A 17,876-nucleotide genomic window follows, 5' to 3' on the forward strand; every position below is an offset into this window, starting at 1 on the left:
GAACTGGGTTCTGCTGGCCCTTCAGAAGGCACCCTTTGAACCTTTGAAAGATATTTCTCTTTCTCGCCTTTCGCAGAAAGTGGTCTTCCTAGTAGCAGTCACCTCACTTCGGAGAGTGTCTGAGCTAGCAGCGCTGTCATGCAAAGCCCCTTTCCTGGTGTTTCACCAGGACAAGGTGGTTCTGCGTCCGGTTCCGGAATTCCTTCCTAAGGTGGTATCCACCTTTCATCTCAATCAGGATATCTCCTTGCCTTCTTTTTGTCCTCATCCAGTTCATCAATGTGAAAGGGATTTGCACTTGTTAGATCTGGTGAGAGCACTCAGAATCTACATTTCCCGTACGACGCCTCTGCGCAGCTCGGATGCACTCTTTTTGTCCTTGTCGCTGGTCACCGTAAGGGATTACAGGCTTCCAAATCCACCCTGGCTCGGTGGATCAAGGAACCAATTCTTGAAGCCTACCGTTCTTCTGGGCTTCCGGTTCCCTCAGGGCTAAAGGCCCATTCTACCAGAGCCGTCGGTGCGTCCTGGGCTTTACGACACCAGGCTACGGCTCAGCAGGTGTGCCAGGCGGCTACCTGGTCGAGCCTGCACACTTTCACCAAACACTATCAGGTGCATGCCTATGCTTCGGCGGATGCCAGCCTAGGTAGACGAGTCCTTCAGGCGGCGGTTGCCCACCTGTAGGAACGGGCTGTTTTACGGCTCTATTACGAGGTATTATTTTACCCACCCAGGGACTGCTTTGGGACGTCCCAATTGTCTGGGTCTCCCAATGGAGCGACAAAGAAGGGAATTTTGTTTACCGTAAATTCCTTTTCTTCTAGCTCCAATTGGGAGACCCAGCACCCGCCCTGTTGTTTTTTCGTGTACACATGTTGTTCATGTTGAATGGTTTCAGTTCTCCGAGATTCTTCGGATTGAAGTTACTTTAAACCAATTTATTTGCTTCCTCCTTCTTGCTTTTGCACTAAAACTGAGGAACCCGTGATGCACGGGGGGTGTATAGGCAGAAGGGGAGGGGCCTTACACTTTTAGTGTAATACTTTGTGTGGCCTCCGGAGGCATGAGCTATACACCCAATTGTCTGGGTCTCCCAATTGGAGCTAGAAGAAAAGGAATTTACGGTAAGTAAACAAAATTCCCTTCTTTGTTCCTATTGCATAACTTTTTTTTTTTTTTTTTTATCCACATTCCATTTTAATCAGATCTGTAATACGAATGTGGTAATAAACCCTTAGGCAGAGTTCACACAGGGCATCTTTAAGTGCGGTTTTGATGCGTTTTTGAGGTCACAGAGATGCACTTAAATGATTTCCTTCCTCCAGCAAAGTCTGACCTTTCTATTTTGCTGTCCACACTGCATCTTTTTTTGTCTGCATCTTGACTGCGTTTTTGAAGATGCGGTGTCTCAATTCTTTTTACGTTTTTTTTTTCCCCGGCGTTTTTGAGCACTGCCAGTCAATAGATTTGACTTTAAAAACGCATTGGACAAAATGCAGTAAAAATGTGGCAAAAACGCATGCATTTTTTTATACGCTTTTGCCGCTGGTGCATTTTTTGGGGCCAAAAATGCTGCATCTTTGTAGTTACAAAAGCTGCACTGTGTGACCATAGCCTTAGACCGCCGCACTCAGCTTTTTTTGTTTAGTTTTTTTTTGTGCTTTGCTCTTCCCAGCAGAGTTCCTGCTAATTGATGCCGTTATTTGTATATATTTCTACATCATGTTTTTTATTTCTTTCACTCAGAATGCAGACTTGAAGAAACAACTCCATGAGCTCCAAGCCAAAATCACGTCTCTAAGTGAAAAGCAGGTAAATCTGATCTATTTTGTTATTTCCCGTTTTGAAGAGTGGTAAATGCTCCTATGTTTATGGTTTCTTTGCTGAGAAATTAGAGTGTTACTTTATGACAAGTAAAGCCACTTCACCGAGCAGTTACCAAACACACTCCGGTATAATTGGTCCACCAAGCTGTTTCTAATGGTGGCGTATATTGTCCACATGGACACTTAGCATACAATGAATACCTCATATGACGCGTGTGTATATAACAAATGCAGAGTGTCCTGAGGATCTCTGATCAGGGTCTTGTGAATTCTTTCAAACTCCCAGTGGTCTCCAACCTGTGTCCTTTTACAGCTGTTGCTGAACTATAATTCCCAGCATAGTAGGAGCTGTAGTTTTCCCACAGATTGGATCCTGTCCTTCGGAGAGACCCCTTTATTTACATGTTAACAAGGCCCGCTCAGCAAACCGCAGACAATGATGACACCCGGAGCTTTCAGTCAGGGTATTCTGCTTGTCAGCATTGGGGTGGGGGCTTTGTGTTCTTTTTTCCAGATGGAATGTAGCGATTAATACTTCACAAGCACAACGTATCAAAGTTCTGCTCCTGTCATTGTTTGCATGTTTTCTTGTTTGATTGTTTTGTAGAACAGATTGCTACAAAGTGCTACTTTGCAATGATTAATATAATGAACCATGTTTGCTGAGGAGGGGTAACCGAGGCGGACGTATGAATGTACGTATGCGCGGCTCTAAATAAAGCGTTTCGCTGGAGCTGATACTTTAATTTATGAGACAAGAAAATGCATTTCTGCTTACCAATGTTCACAGTAGTTGGAAGAAAGTTTTGATATCTACTTTGTGGCAGATTTTATTAACACTTTGCGTTTGTTTAAAAGATTAAAAACAAATAATTGTCAGGAAGATGTTCAATAATGGCTAATATAGCGATCCATTCCTACTTATTTTAATCAACAAGCTTTCAGCATTCCTCTAAAACTGCTGATTGTGGCTGTTTTGATGATAAAATGAAGCAAAATTGTCCCTATCAATTGTAGTTTAGGGAAAAAAGTTGAGTTGGGTCTGATTTTCTGCTGAGATTTTCCACAGCTAAGCTGATTTGCTGCCAATCTTCCTCTGCAGAAAATCGAGACCATATGATGCAGAATTTGTTGCTGATTTCAGTGCAGAAATTTGTCACTGATTTTTCACTCTTTGTATTGCAAAAAGGTGTTATTTGCAGAGAAAACCCATAGCAAAAATAATAAACATGCTGCAAACTAAAAATCAATTTAAAATGAATGTATTATATCTGAAGAAAAGCCTGTGATTTCAGACTCCGCTAATAGGGTTATAATGATCCAAAATAATGATCAAAAATTCCGTATAAAATCACCATTAAATGTCAATATATATCAAAAAACATTTAGATAAAAATCCCCAGGGATACAATAAATAAAGGAAACAATGATGAAATTGATATTAAAATTAATATTTTTATTCAATCATTAAAATAAATATTTATTACAAAGTCATAGAAATACTAGGCAGGAGAAAGTCCCATAAATTATAGCAGCGGTTTACCAGAAAATAAAATAAAGTGCTTAATGCAATGACCATTATATATACAGTGCCTACAAGTAGTATTCAACCCCCTGCAGATTTAGCAGGTTTACACATTCGGAATTAACTTGGCATTGTGACATTTGGACTGTAGATCAGCCTGGAAGTGTGAAATGCAGCAAAAAAGAATGTTTATTTCTTTTTTTATTTTTTTTTTTTAAATTGTGAAAAGTTTATTCAGAGGGTCATTTATTATTCAACCCCTCAAACCACAAGAATTCTGTTTGGTTCCCCTAAAGTATTAAGAAGTATTTCAGGCACAAAGAACAATGAGCTTCACATGTTTGGATTAATTATCTCTTTTTCCAGCCTTTTCTGACTAATTAAGACCCTCCCCAAACTTGTGAACAGCACTCATACTTGGTCAACATGGGAAAGACAAAGGAACAGTCCAAGGCCATCAGAGACAAGATCGTGGAGGGTCACAAGGCTGGCAAGGGGTATAAAACCCTTTCCAAGGAGTTGGGCCTACCTGTCTCTACTGTTGGGAGCATCATCTGGAAGTGGAAGGCTTATGGAACTACTGTTAGCCTTCCACGGCCTGGACAGCCTTTGAAAGTTTCCACCCGTCCTGAGGCCAGGCTTGTCCGAAGAGTCAAGGCTAACCCAAGGACAACAAGGAAGGAGCTCCGGGAAGATCTCATGGCAGTGGGGACATTGGTTTCAGTCAATACCATAAGTAACGTATTCCACCGCAATGGTCTCCGTTCCAGACGAGCCCGTAAGGTACCTTTACTTTCAAAGCGTCATGTCAAGGCTCGTCTACAGTTTGCTCATGATCACTTAGAGGACTCTGAGACAGACTGGTTCAAGGTTCTCTGGTCTGATGAGACCAAGATCGAGATCTTTGGTGCCAACCACACACGTGACGTTTGGAGACTGGATGGCACTGCATACGACCCCAAGAATACCATCCCTACAGTCAAGCATGGTGGTGGCAGCATCATGCTGTGGGGCTGTTTCTCAGCCAAAGGGCCTGGCCATCTGGTCCGCATCCATGGGAAGATGGATAGCACGGCCTACCTGGAGATTTTGGCCAAGAACCTCCGCTCCTCCATCAAGGATCTTAAGATGGGTCATCATTTCATCTGCCAACAAGACAACGACCCAAAGCACACAGCCAAGAAAACCAAGGCCTGGTTCAAGAGGGAAAAAAATCAAGGTGTTGCAGTGGCCTAGTCAGTCTCCTGACCTTAACCCAATTGAAAACTTGTGGAAGGAGCTCAAGATTAAAGTCCACATGAGACACCCAAAGAACCTAGATAACTTGGAGAAGATCTGCAAGGAGGAGTGGGCCAAGATAACTCCAGAGACCTCTGCCGGCCTGATCCTGGTCTTATAAAAGACGATTATTATCTGTAATTGCAAACAAGGGTTATTCCACAAAATATTAAACCTAGGGGTTGAATAATAATTGACCCACACTTTTATGTTGAAAATTTATTAAAATTTAACTGAGCAACAAAACGCAGGGGGTTGAAGACTACTTGTAGGCACTGTGTATGTATATATATGTGTATATATATATATATATATATATATATATATATTTATCATATATAACAAAGTGCACAGTGTGGAATTAAATATCAAAGTGATATGGTATATATGAATAAGATATGGTATAAATGCCTTTCATATCAAAATTATAAAGTGCTAAAATGTGCTAACCTATAAAGGGAAATAATCAAGGCATGCCGCTATTCCCCCGACGCGCGTTTCAGCAATCCTTTCCTCAGGGGAAAGGATCCAAGTCTGACAAATAATATTATCATGATTTTAAGCGTGCAGCATAAAGAAAGAAAAAAATAACTTTTTTTTTTTTTTTTTTTTAATTCTTTTTTGATTTGCACACTTGGTACATGTAGTGCAGCAGTTGTGTGCCGCCATCATACAGTGCAGTAAGCCTGGTATACTGGGCCCCAGCAGGGCAGTGTCCAGACGTCTGGTCTGTGAACGTTTCTTTGCTTGGTCCGGTCCTTGTCACCAATGTGGGATTTGTTGATTTCTGTACTTTATTATACAGTTTAATGTGCGTATTATTTTTTGGATTTGTTGTGACTCTCCTGTTTCCGGGTGCGGATCTCGCTTGTTAGTATAAATCCTCGTTATCGTCACGCCTCGGACCATTCCGAACACTTTCACCTCCGACATCAACCTGCGAGTTACAAAGTCTGCTTTTAGACTAATGAAAATGAAAGCACTTAAAATCTGTATTTTGAGGCCTCGGGGGCTTGTAAGTGGGCAGCAGTAATGTTACCCAGCTGTGAATTTATTATAATGGTTGAGGACTGGAGCGTCCTATTTTATTCAGGAGCCGCTCTGCAGGATGCCAGCTTACACTCCGAAATACAGAGAAATGGACGTAAAATATTTATACCTCGCGTCGTCCGGGGTGCAGCCGCGCGCTCCTTCTTTTGTTTCCTTTGATGCTGCTTTGCTTTATTTTAACTTTAGTAGTTGGATAAACTATTAAACATATGTATAGTCTTAGAGAGGGTCCTATACCTTCAATGACATCACTGCTTCACCACCGACCACCGTGCGGAGCTGCCGCCCGACCCCCCCCCCCCCACCCCACCTACTGTCTCCTCCCCAAAATCCTTTAGAATGTAAGCCCGCAAGGGCAGGGCCCTCTTCCCTCTGTACTAGTGTGTCTATTGTAACTTGTATATGTGTTCTGTATATGTAACCCCCTTCTCATGTACAGCACCATGGAATCAATGGTGCTCTATAAATAAATAAATAATAATAATAATAATAATAATACCTGCGGTATTGCAGTGCTTTGTATCTTTCTGCAGGTCTATCGGACTTTTCCGGGGATCAGCAAAAAAAAATTGGCTAAATTTATAGTAAAAGGCATAAGGGTGTGTTTTCTACCCATGTGACCGCTGCAGCCAGTCACTTACGCCAGCGGAGATGTGAAGGGGGCCCACACAAGACATCAGAGGCCGCTGATTGAGTAGCAAATTAGAAATATGGGTAGTTGTGAAATGTATCAGGAGCAGCAAGATTATAAGGGAAAACTTAGGACTTGAGCAAAGTTGGGCTTTGATGTGTGTTGTATGAGATTAGAGAAACTTGGCCATTGTCTGCCAAATCTCGAGGAGCCTCTCGTCACTGAGCTGCACCTGGTGACGTGGCCCGGAGGAGTGCGGCTGAGGTTCGGAGAGCGTCTTACCTCTTCATATCTGTCCCGTCCCCCCCTCCCCATCATGACACTGCCTGGTGCTACCATTGAGCGGTTATCGGAGCCTCCAACACAAATCTTATGTCTCATTGCGGAATACTTGTATTTCAAACTGGCATTTTCCAAGTTGCAAACCTATTGTGTAGAGGAGTAAGTGTGACAGGCAGGTTTGTCATGGGGTACATTATATTGCATCTGAACAGATTCTCCGTACAAAGATTATACATTCCTCCTCCTTAAATGAACTCTGGAATCGTTCACCCACATAGTGCCCCTGAATGATGCACTTACACGAAAAGATCACTCTGCCGATTCCTCTCATTACCAGTTATATGTGAACGTGCGCGGCTTCTGCGATCTTTACTATTAAGCGCATTTCAGTTGCTGTTTCCATTTGTGCTGCCTGCACCAGCCCTAGAGATTGGCTTTCAGAAGCTGCCAGCAGGGATGGCACGCCGGCCCCCCGCACCGCGGATCCTCCTCACACTTCACTTGTGCTGCATCACTTCTGCCAACATCGGAAAATGTTTGATTTTTATTCGGATGCTTTTGTTTATTTTCTTTACTGTTGTTTTTTTTTTTTTTTTTTTTAATGTCAAAACTAGTAACTGTGTGCCGGGCCTGTATAGAATTGTGGCTTGGAGTAGGAGTACTTGTTGTCACAGCTAAAGTTCATTGCGTTCACAAGGGGACAAATGTGTTGGCCGTCAGATGTGATCTGTGCGATCGCTGCCGTCTCCCCTGCTTGTAATCTAAAGTTGCACCGTGCACCGTGCTCACAATCTGGCCGCAGTAATCTGTGGTTTTCACCCAGCACATATTCATTATTTTTTCACACATATACATTGTTTTTTGCAATCTGTGTCTACAAAAAAAATAAATCCTAAAGGCATCCATTTTTGAACCACCTCACAGATCAAAATTACTAATACGAGTATAGGAGTCCATGAAAATCGCAGACAACATTGATAGTATCTGCACAGTCTGAGTAACATTTGTAAGGCATTAAAGCTTTGCAACTTGTTATAATTTATTTTTTTTTACTTCAGTCGTGTGTTGCATACCTGAGAAATCGCTGAATGAGGCCTTAGTAACCCCCAGTTTTTAAGTTGGTAAATAATGGTCACCAAACTCATCCAATTTACTATAATTCTTAAAGGGGTTGTTTGGTGGAAAAAAATTGTCACATTGGTGTTAACTTCTAGGTCAGTGGGGACCTGCACGGATTGGTACCATGGGGCACTTTTTCCCCTCACCCCGTTAGATTGGCATGGACATTGCTCATATCTGACCCCCGCTCCATTCATTCCCCGTGGGGCTGCTGAGCAATGTTCTCTGCTTCTTCCAGACGCTTCTTAGGGCTCATGCGCACGTTGCGTAATTGCATGCATTTACGCTGCGTATGAACTGCAGCGTAAATGCATGCATCCTGCGTTCCCTGCAGAATCTATGAAGATTGAACGCAGCGATTTGGGTGCTAAAATTTTGACCCAAATCTGTGCATTCATAAAATGAGCATGTCAATTACTTAGTGCGCTCTGGATGCAGCTCCCGCTCTGTCTATGGTGGGGGCAGCAACCAGAGCGCATAAAATCGGCTTTTTTTGTACAGAAAAACGGCATCCATTATGCAGTGTTTCTGCAGCGATTTGACGCGCACATGTGCTGTCAAATCACTGCAGAATATTTAGCAGTTACGTTCGCATGAGCCCTAACAGAATGAATGGGGCAGCAGTCGAGCATCCAACCTGCCGCTGCATATTATACCGCAGGTAAAAGTTACCCCTGCCGATAGGCGATAGCTTGTTTTCACAGATCACCTCTTCAAGCATAAATCCACAAGGCTGCTTTCCCAAGTCATGCAAGTGCAGCAGATTTTCCACTGTGTATTGGCTTGTGGAAAATCTGCTGCATTGTATAGTGCAGGAAATATGAAGACCTCTGATGCATACTGCGTAAGTGGACAGGTTGCAGGTTTAAAGTCAATTTATGCTGCAGCTGTCAATGCAAATTTCACATTACTTCAGGCAAATGTTGCAATGTGCGGTTCCCCGTGTGTTCCTCAGAAGGACACCCAGAGCTGTAAATCCACTGTGGATATCACTATGGGAGTTCTGCAGTAAAAATGTTCTGTGGGAACGAGCCCCAAGAGTTGTCAGGCCCTGTTCACATTGTGCTTCCTGAACAAGTTTGGAGGGGAAAGCTCCTGTCCTCTATTTTGGCCCATGGCTTACTGCCCTTGTGTACTGGTAATACACCCCAAACAAAGTATTCCTTTTTAGGGCGTGTGGGGGGGGGGGGGAACGGTGGATTTTGTCGTTAACTGTTGAGATGCAGTTTTGTTACAATGTTCCAGTTTTTATAGGCGCAAGATGGCTACAAAGTTACAAACGCAAGACAATTTATTGCAAAATCCACTAAGCCCCATACAGTTTTGATGGGTTACCCCCAGGGACCAAACAGCAGAGATTTCTGTAACATTGGTCCAGGCTCCCACAATGCACTGCTCTATGGTGAGAAGAAACAAGCGAAATGAAGAGTTTGGGGTCTGGCACGGAGAGACCCCTCTGTGCTGCGCAGCTCGGGCTCACCGGCTATTAATGCACCGCATACGATGTGACGGTTATACTGCACTGTGTTTGGACGGGTTGTTTATTCTGTGCATTTTTAGGCTTTGATTGGAGGTGAAATGTTTCTTCTTCCTGGCAGTGCTGGAGTCTGCAGACGTCCCTGGCTTCTTCTATGAGGCTCCACGCTCTCCGCTTGGGTTGCATGAGGCCTCAGTGAAGTGCTTAGTGTGAACGGTGTGACGGCCGGCACTGTGTGCGCTGATTTGTGTGTCCCCAGAGGGGGATGTGGGGCCCCCATTCTGCTGATATTACTGGTTAGAGGATACTTCTCCTGACAGTACAATTTAGAGCAGCACAGTACATTACTGGGCTCTCTGTGCTTTTATGTGGCATGTTTACAGCTCCACTTCCTTTCAAATTGGCAATTGTTGTATTTCTTCATTTTCTGCAGCTAAAGAGGCTTGTGAATGTGCTGCCATTAGTGCTCAGCCTCTTCATAGCGTAAACACACTCTCGTCTGGGTATCCATGGAACGAGTGGTTAAAGCCCGCATTACTCTGCTTTCAGTTCTCGGGGACAGGGGTTTGGATCATCCCTGACTGCCACCAGGGTAAACACAATGTGGTCTATAAATACACCACCCCCTCCTCACCCATTCACTGCTACTGGTGGTAATGGGCTCGGCAGCGTTCACCTTCCTGGTTCTACTGGTTTGTCCTTATGTTCCTATGAAGTATATGTTATGAAATTAAAATATTGAGGCCATTGTCTTGTAAGGTTCTTTTTGGTAGGGTTTATCTAAACCTAACAGTTGAGCTACATGTCAAAAAAAATGTGGATTTTCAGCACCTACCATTGGTGAAGGTTGTTAAAGCCAGAGAGATCGGTGCGTGCATGTGTGATTAGTCCAGCTGTCCACAATATGGGTCTGAGAGCAGGGAGGCCGAGGCTCTCCGGACTGTTGTAACAGCCTCGTATATCTCTGTGAACGTGCTGTAATCACTGACACACACACACTGCAGAGCCGGCTGTCAGTGTCAGAGACTCATTGCAGCATTAGCCTAGCTTTGATGAAACTTTTTTGGTAGTCTATACATACAGTGCTATACTGGCACTATCAGGCTGATGCTATACATACAGTGCTATACTGGCACTATCAGGCTGATGCTATACATACAGTGCTATACTGGCACTATCAGGCTGATTCTATACATACCTGTAGTGGTCAGCTCAGATGTTTAGGTTTTGAAAAGTAAAGTTTATAAAATTAGCAGCTTGTTGAGTGACAGCAGCTGAGGAGCAGATAATATCTGGGGGGTATTCAGTATAGCACTGTAGGTATAGAACCAGCCTGATAGTGCCAGTATAGCCCTATATGTATAGAATCAGCCTGATAATGCCAGTATAGTACTGTATGTATAGACTCAGGCTGATAGTGCCAGTATAGCATTGTATGTATAGAATCAGCCTGATAGCGCCAGTATAGCACTGTATGTATAGAATCAGCCTGATAGTGCCAGTATAGCACTGTATATATATAATCAGCCTGATAGTGCCAGTATAGCACTGTATGTATAGAATCAGCCTGATAGCACCAGTATAGCATTGTATGTATAGAATCAGCCTGATAGTGCCAGTATAGCCCTATATGTATAGACTCAGGCTGATAGTGCCAGTATAGCACTGTATGTATAGACTCAGGCTGATAGTGCCAGTATAGCACTGTATGTATAGACTCAGGCTGATAGTGCCAGTATAGCACTGTATGTATGTATAGAATCAGCCTGATAGCGCCAGTATAGCACTGTATGTATAGACTCAGCCTGATAGTGCCAGTATAGCACTGTATGTATAGACTCAGCCTGATAGTGCCAATATAGCACTGTATGTATAGAATCAGCCTGGTAGCGCCAGTATAGCACTGTATGTATAGAATCAGCCTGGTAGCGCCAGTATAGCGCTGTATGTATAGAATCAGCTTGATAGTGCCAGTATAGCGCTGTATGTATAGAATCAGCTTGATAGTGCCAGTATAGCACTGTATGTATAGAATGAGCCTGATAGCGCCAGTATAGCACTGTATGTATAGACTCAGCCTGATAGTGCCAGTATAGCACTGTATGTATAGAATCAGCCTGATAGTGCCAGTATAGCACTGTATGTATAGAATCAGCCTGATAGCGCCAGTATACCACTGTATGTATAGAATCAGCCTGATAGTGCCAGTATAGCATTGTGTATATATATAATCAGCCTGATAGTGCCAGTATAGCACTGTATGTATAGAATCAGCCTGATAGCGCCAGTATAGCACTGTATGTATAGAATCAGCCTGATAGTGCCAGTATAGCATTGTGTATATATATAAAATCAGCCTGATAGTGCCAGTATAGCACTGTATGTATAGAATCAGCCTGATGGTGCCAGTATAGCACTGTATGTATAGAATCAGCCTGATAGCGCCAGTATAGCACTGTATGTATAGAATCAGCCTGATAGTGCCAGTATAGCATTGTGTATATATATATAAAATCAGCCTGATAGCGCCAGTATAGCACTGTATGTATAGAATCAGCCTGATGGTGCCAGTATAGCACTGTATGTATAGAATCAGCCTGATGGTGCCAGTATAGCACTGTATGTATAGAATCAGCCTGATGGTGCCAGTATAGCCCTGGCTTAGCTTATATAGGAAAATCCTGGTGATTGGTTCCCTTTATGTCGGCACCAAACCAGCAAATCCAGAATAGGTAATGTGTGGACGAGACTCCAGGATTCTCATTCACTTTGCTTACATCGGGGAACCCTTCAGGTTTAGTGACAAATCTGCACAGAAAACAAATCTCGACAAAAACACAACCAACCTGCCATGTGTGCACACAGGCTTACAGATTGGAAATGGTTTCAGCTCTGCCAGGAGAAAGTGTGCATGAGATTTCAGAAGCCTTATTCACTTTGATGGGACAGTATAGTGCTGTTTGTCACTGCTAAAATGTGACAAGTGCACATAACCCTTAGGCAGCCGGCGCCTGAGCCCGCTCTATACATTGGGTTCTGACAAAGCGCAGGGAATGGGTTAAAGTCTAAAAACAAAACAAACGATTATCTGCTTGTTTTGTAGTAAGTGCAGCTATTGAGGTTGCAGATTGCCAGTTTCTGGGACTGGTGTATGTCCGTCACGTGGGAGGCCCTGGTCACGGCGCTGAGGAACGCCCAGCTGTGCTTTTATATTCAGCATCAACGCTGGTTTATTCTGAGAGCTCTTCTGCAATCCGACTCCTCCCAAGCTGTAAATGAAAGTGTAATCCCAGTCTGCAGCCGTGAACGTGTCTACATAAAATCATTTCCAGCCGCTCTCCCCTCTGCATACACGCTGTGTCAGTCCCAGCTTTCTCCATGGTAAAGTTTACAGCAGAAATGTCTCCTCTGCCCGGGGAACGAAGCGAAATTATTTGTTAAATTGTAGCACTAAAATAACAGGGGGTCGATCTCACGCTCCGCTGTTTGCTTGTTGTTCTTGCTAGGCTCAGATTGCTAATATAGGAGCTTGCCGTATATTTTGGTGTAATGAGGTCCCATCTGATCTGCAGCTTAATTGCGTTTTGTCTCCCATGATAGGCCCTCAATCAGGAGGGTAGCTTCTCGCAGGCTGGAATAGTATTGTGCTACTTACAACTATTTTCCGCTCGAGTGCTTTTTCCTTATCACTGTCTGCAAAGACCTCAACCTGGATGCTCCCGTTACGTCCCTCCAAGTTAGTTGCTTCCAGGTACTTTGCTCCTGCAGCTTTGTGATGAGTTTTGCGGCCTCGACGTGAGGAGCATCAATAATCAAAACCTCCGTACCTGGAGTGACAGCGCTTTATATACCGGCAGTTTAGGAGCACGATCTGCCAGGGAAACAGGTGCTTAATTACTTGCGGCCAGACATCATCGTATGGTTATTTTAGTTTTCCATGAATGTATTTTTGACCGTGGCCTAAATTATGCTGCGAGCTCGGATTTAGCAGAGATGGATTTCCCAGATCCCAGCGTCTGCAGCCTGTCAGTAATATTAACCGGCTTTGATTTTACTTTTAATTTTAAGCTTATTTGTGAATGTGTCATCAGAAGAGGAGCTTGAGGTGTAATTACCATTTACATTTTTCTTCAACTTGAAGGTCAAGCATATCTGCTCAGCTTCATTGGAAATAATTAACCATGTTTGACGTGCAAATTACTGCATCTTAAAGCTTCTCTTCACGTTTTAATTTTCAGTACATTTTTATTACGCTAATGTTTCCTTCAGTAACCTTGCCTTTTTTTTTTTTTTGTACTCCCTATATGCATGCACTTATTTTTGCTGCAAAAAACCGTGTCAAAAACGCATGCATTTCTACCGCATTTTGGTGCGTTTTTCTTTGTCGCTCCATTGGGAGACCCAGACAATTGGGTGTATAGGCTATGCCTCCGGAGGCCGCACAAAGTATTACACTTAAAAGTGTTAAGCCCCTCCCCTTCTGCCTATACACCCCCCGTGCTCCCACGGGCTCCTCAGTTTTTTGCTTTGTGCGAAGGAGGTCAGACACGCACGCACAGCTCCACAGATTGGTCAGCAGCAGCTGCTGACCATGTCGGATGGAAGAAAAGTGGGCCCATATAGAGCCCCCAGCATGCTCCCTTCTCACCCCACTCTTGTCGGCGGTGTTGTAAGGTTGAGGTATCCATTGCGGGTACGGAGGCTGGAGCCCACATGCTGTTTTCCTTCCCCATCCCCCTCAGGGCTCTGGGTGAAGTGGGATCCTATCGGTCTCCAGGCACTGAGACCGTGCTTCATCCACAACTCCTGTGGAGCCTGCTGGATAGGAGCCGGGTATCGTTCAGGGACATGGCCCTGCTACTTGGAGGTACTCTGTATCCCTGTGGGGACAGCGCACAGCAACACTCCAGCTTTGCTGGGTGTGCTAGTGCACCGGGGACCACGGCGCTGACCGGGTTAATATGTGCCATTACACACTCAGCGTTGCTGAGTGTGTTTATGTATAGGGACTGCCGCACTGACCGCCGCGGCCATGGAAATACTGCGGCGCGGCTGGGACTTGTAGTGCACCGGGGACTTTCACGCCGGCCGCGCTTTTACGGCGGCCGCGTTTATTACTAGAGTCCCCGGCTTTTTGCGGCCTAGTTTCCTTTCCTCCCGCCCACAGCCCTGACAGGCAGGGGAAGGGCGGGACGCTGCACAGAACGAGCAGCACTGAGGGCTGGAGCATGCTTTGCATACTCCACCCCTCTCACTGTGCACAGTGCGGGCACCAGTTCCCGCTCTTTCTGGGTCACGCCCACGGCTCCCTCCTCTCCTCAGGACGCCGGCAGCCATTCCTGTCAGCTCCTCGGACGCTGCAGAGGGGGACAAAGTCTGGGAGACCCAGGCAGGGACTCTGGTGGCCTCACAACCGCTTTAGGCGGGTGGTAAGCAGCACCTGTGGTGCTAGCCCCATTGTGCAGTAGTGTAACATTATATGTTTATGGTATATATGTTTTACACTGTATGGTGCACAGTTGATTTCTGGCTATATACCCTATTGTGTTACTCAGGGAAGATAATAGAATGGCGCCCACGAAAGGCAGGGGTGCCAAAACACAGGCTTATTATGTTGCCTGCGCCGCATGTAAGACCCCGCTACCGGCAGGTTCCACTGACCCTCATTGTGTGCACTGTTCGGCCCCTGTGGCACTTACTCAGCCGGAGCCTCTGCTAAGAGGGGCCCAGGGGGAGCCACCTGCTAACACTGTTCAGGTGACGGGGACGGAGTTTGCAAAACTCTCTGAGACTATGGCTAAGATACTAGAAGCCTTGCAGTCCAGGCCGGTATCTCAGCACAGGGACTCTGTTGAATCTTTGTTCCCTGGCCCACCTCAGCTGGACCAACAATGTCCTCCCGGGGTATCTCATGGATCCCAGGCTGAGGGTCCTGACACAGACCCCAGCCCCAGACCGACTAAGCGAGCTCGCTTAGATTTTCCCTCGACATCCTCATATTGTGCAGGGTCTCAGAGGGGGGAATCTCTGGTTGATGATGCGGAGACAGCTGATCAGGATTCTGATCCTGAGGCCGCTCTCAATCTTGATACTCCGGACGGGGACGCCATAGTGAACGACCTTATTGCGTCCATCAATCGTATGTTGGATATTTCTCCTTCAGCTCCTCCGGTGGAGGAGTCAGCTTCTCAGCAGGAGAAATTCCGTTTCAGGTTTCCCAAGCGTACACCGAGTATGTTTCTGGACCACTCTGATTTCAGAGAGGCAGTCCAGAATCACCATGCTTGTCCAGATAAGCGTTTTTCTAAGCGTCTTAAGGATACACGTTATCCTTTTCCCCCTGACGTGGTCAAAAGTTGGGCTCAGTGTCCCAAAGTGGATCCTCCAATCTCCAGACTGGCAGCTAGATCCATACTTGCAGTGGAAGATGGGGCTTCACTCAAAGATGCCACTGACAGGCAGATGGAACTCTGGTTGAAATCCATCTATGAAGCTATCGGCGCTTCTTTTGCCCCAGCGTTCGCAGCCGTATGGGCGCTACAAGCTATCTCAGCAGGTCAAGCGCAAATTGACGCAGCCACACGCACGTCCGCGCCACAGGTGGCGTCCATAACCACTCAGACGTCGGCATTTGCGTCTTACGCTATTAATGCTGTCCTGGACTCTGCGAGCCGTACGGCGGTTGCAGCCGCCAATTCGGTGGTACTCCGCAGGGCCTTGTGGCTACGGGAATGGAAGGCAGATTCTGTTTCCAAAAAGCGCTTAACCAGTTTGCCAATTTCTGGCGACCGATTGTTTGGCGAGCGTTTGGATGAAATCATCAAACAATCCAAGGGAAAGGATACATCCTTACCCCAGCCCAAACCGAACATACCCCAACAGAGGAAGGGGCAGTCGAGGTTTCGGTCCTTTCGGGGCGCGGGCAGGTCCCAGTTCTCCTCGTCCAAAAGGCCTCAAAGATCAAAGGAACTCTGACGCATGGCGGTCTAAGTCACGTCCTAAAAAGGCCACCGGAGGTGCCGCTACCAAAGCGGCTTCCTCATGACTTTCGGCCTCCTCACTCCGCATCTTCGGTCGGTGGCAGGCTCTCCCGCTTTTGCGACGCCTGGCTGCCACGGGTAAAAGACCGTTGGGTGAGAGACATTCTGTCTCACGGTTGCAAGATAGAGTTCACCTCTCGTCCCCCGACTCGATTCTTCAGGTCATCCCCGCCTCCCGAGCGAGCCGAGGCTCTTCTGCTGGCGCTGGGCACTCTGAAGGCAGAAGGAGTGGTGGTCCCTGTTCCTCTTCAGCAACAGGGCCACGGTTTTTACTCCAACTTGTTTGTGGTCCCAAAGAAGGACGGGTCTTTCCGTCCTGTCCTGGACCTGAAACTTCTCAACAAACACGTAACGACCAGGCGGTTCCGGATGGAATCCCTCCGCTCCGTCATCGCCTCAATGTCCCAAGGAGATTTCCTTGCATCGATCGATATCAAAGATGCTTATCTCCACGTACCGATTGCTCCAGAGCACCAGCGCTTCTTGCGCTTCGCCATAGAAAACGAACACCTGCAGTTCGTGGCACTGCCGTTCGGCCTGGCAACAGCCCCACGGGTTTTCACCAAGGTTATGGCTACTGTAGTAGCGGTCCTCCACTCTCAGGGTCACTCGGTGATCCCTTACTTGGACGATCTGTTGATCAAGGCACCCTCTCTAGAGGCATGCCAACACAGCCTCGACGCTACCCTGGAGACTCTCCAGAGTTTCGGGTGGATCATCAATTTTCCAAAGTAAAATCTGACACCGGCCCAATCGCTCACATACCTTGGCATGGAGTTTCATACCCTCTCAGCGATAGTGAAGCTTCCGCTGATCAAGCAGCGGTCACTACAGACAGGGGTACAATCTCTCCTTCTAGGCCAGTCACACCCCTTGAGGCGCCTCATGCACTTCCTGGGGAAGATGGTGGCAGCAATGGAGGCAGTTCCTTTCGCGCAGTTTCACCTGCGTCCTCTTCAATGGGACATCCTACGCAAATGGGACAGGAAGCCGACGTCCCTCGACAGGAACGTCTCCCTCTCTCAGGCGACAAAAGCTTCCCTTCGGTGGTGGCTTCTTCCCACTTCATTATCGAAGGGGAAATCCTTCCTACCCCCATCCTGGGAGGTGGTCACGACGGACGCGAGTCTGTCAGGGTGGGGAGCGGTTTTTCTCCACCACAGGGCTCAGGGTACGTGGACCCAGCAAGAGTCCTCGCTTCAGATCAATGTTCTGGAAATACGGGCAGTGTATCTTGCCCTGAAAGCGTTCCAGCAGTGGCTGGAAGGCAAGCAGATCAGAATTCAGTCGGACAATTCCACAGCGGTGGCATACATCAACCACCAAGGCGGCACACGCAGTCGGCAAGCCTTCCAGGAAGTCCGGCGGATTTTGATGTGGGTGGAAGCCACGACCTCCACCATCTCTGCAGTTCACATTCCAGGCGTGGAAAACTGGGAAGCAGATTATCTCAGTCGCCAGGGCATGGACGCAGGGGAATGGTCCCTTCACCCGGACGTGTTTCAGGAGATCTGTTGCCGCTGGGGGGTGCCGGACGTCGACCTCATGGCGTCCCGGCACAACAACAAGGTACCGACGTTCATGGCACGGTCTCAAGATCCCAGAGCTCTGGCGGCAGACGCCTTAGTTCAGGATTGGTCGCAGT

General features: G+C 46.3%; 1 protein-coding gene across 6 annotated transcripts in view; it reads left to right on the forward strand.

Moving 5' to 3' along the window:
* Positions 1–17,876, forward strand: part of PHF21A (PHD finger protein 21A) — a 193,377-nt gene that overhangs the window by 75,818 nt on the left and 99,683 nt on the right. For all 6 annotated transcript variants that reach the window (XM_075326484.1, XM_075326479.1, XM_075326482.1 and 3 more), the window contains exon 4: positions 1,750–1,815. In XM_075326484.1, coding sequence (XP_075182599.1) covers positions 1,750–1,815 — 66 coding nt within the window. The remainder of the gene's footprint in view (positions 1–1,749; positions 1,816–17,876) is intronic.

The sequence above is a fragment of the Anomaloglossus baeobatrachus genome, chromosome 10 (genome assembly GCF_048569485.1).
Source record: "Anomaloglossus baeobatrachus isolate aAnoBae1 chromosome 10, aAnoBae1.hap1, whole genome shotgun sequence".
Classification (NCBI taxonomy): domain Eukaryota; kingdom Metazoa; phylum Chordata; class Amphibia; order Anura; family Aromobatidae; genus Anomaloglossus; species Anomaloglossus baeobatrachus.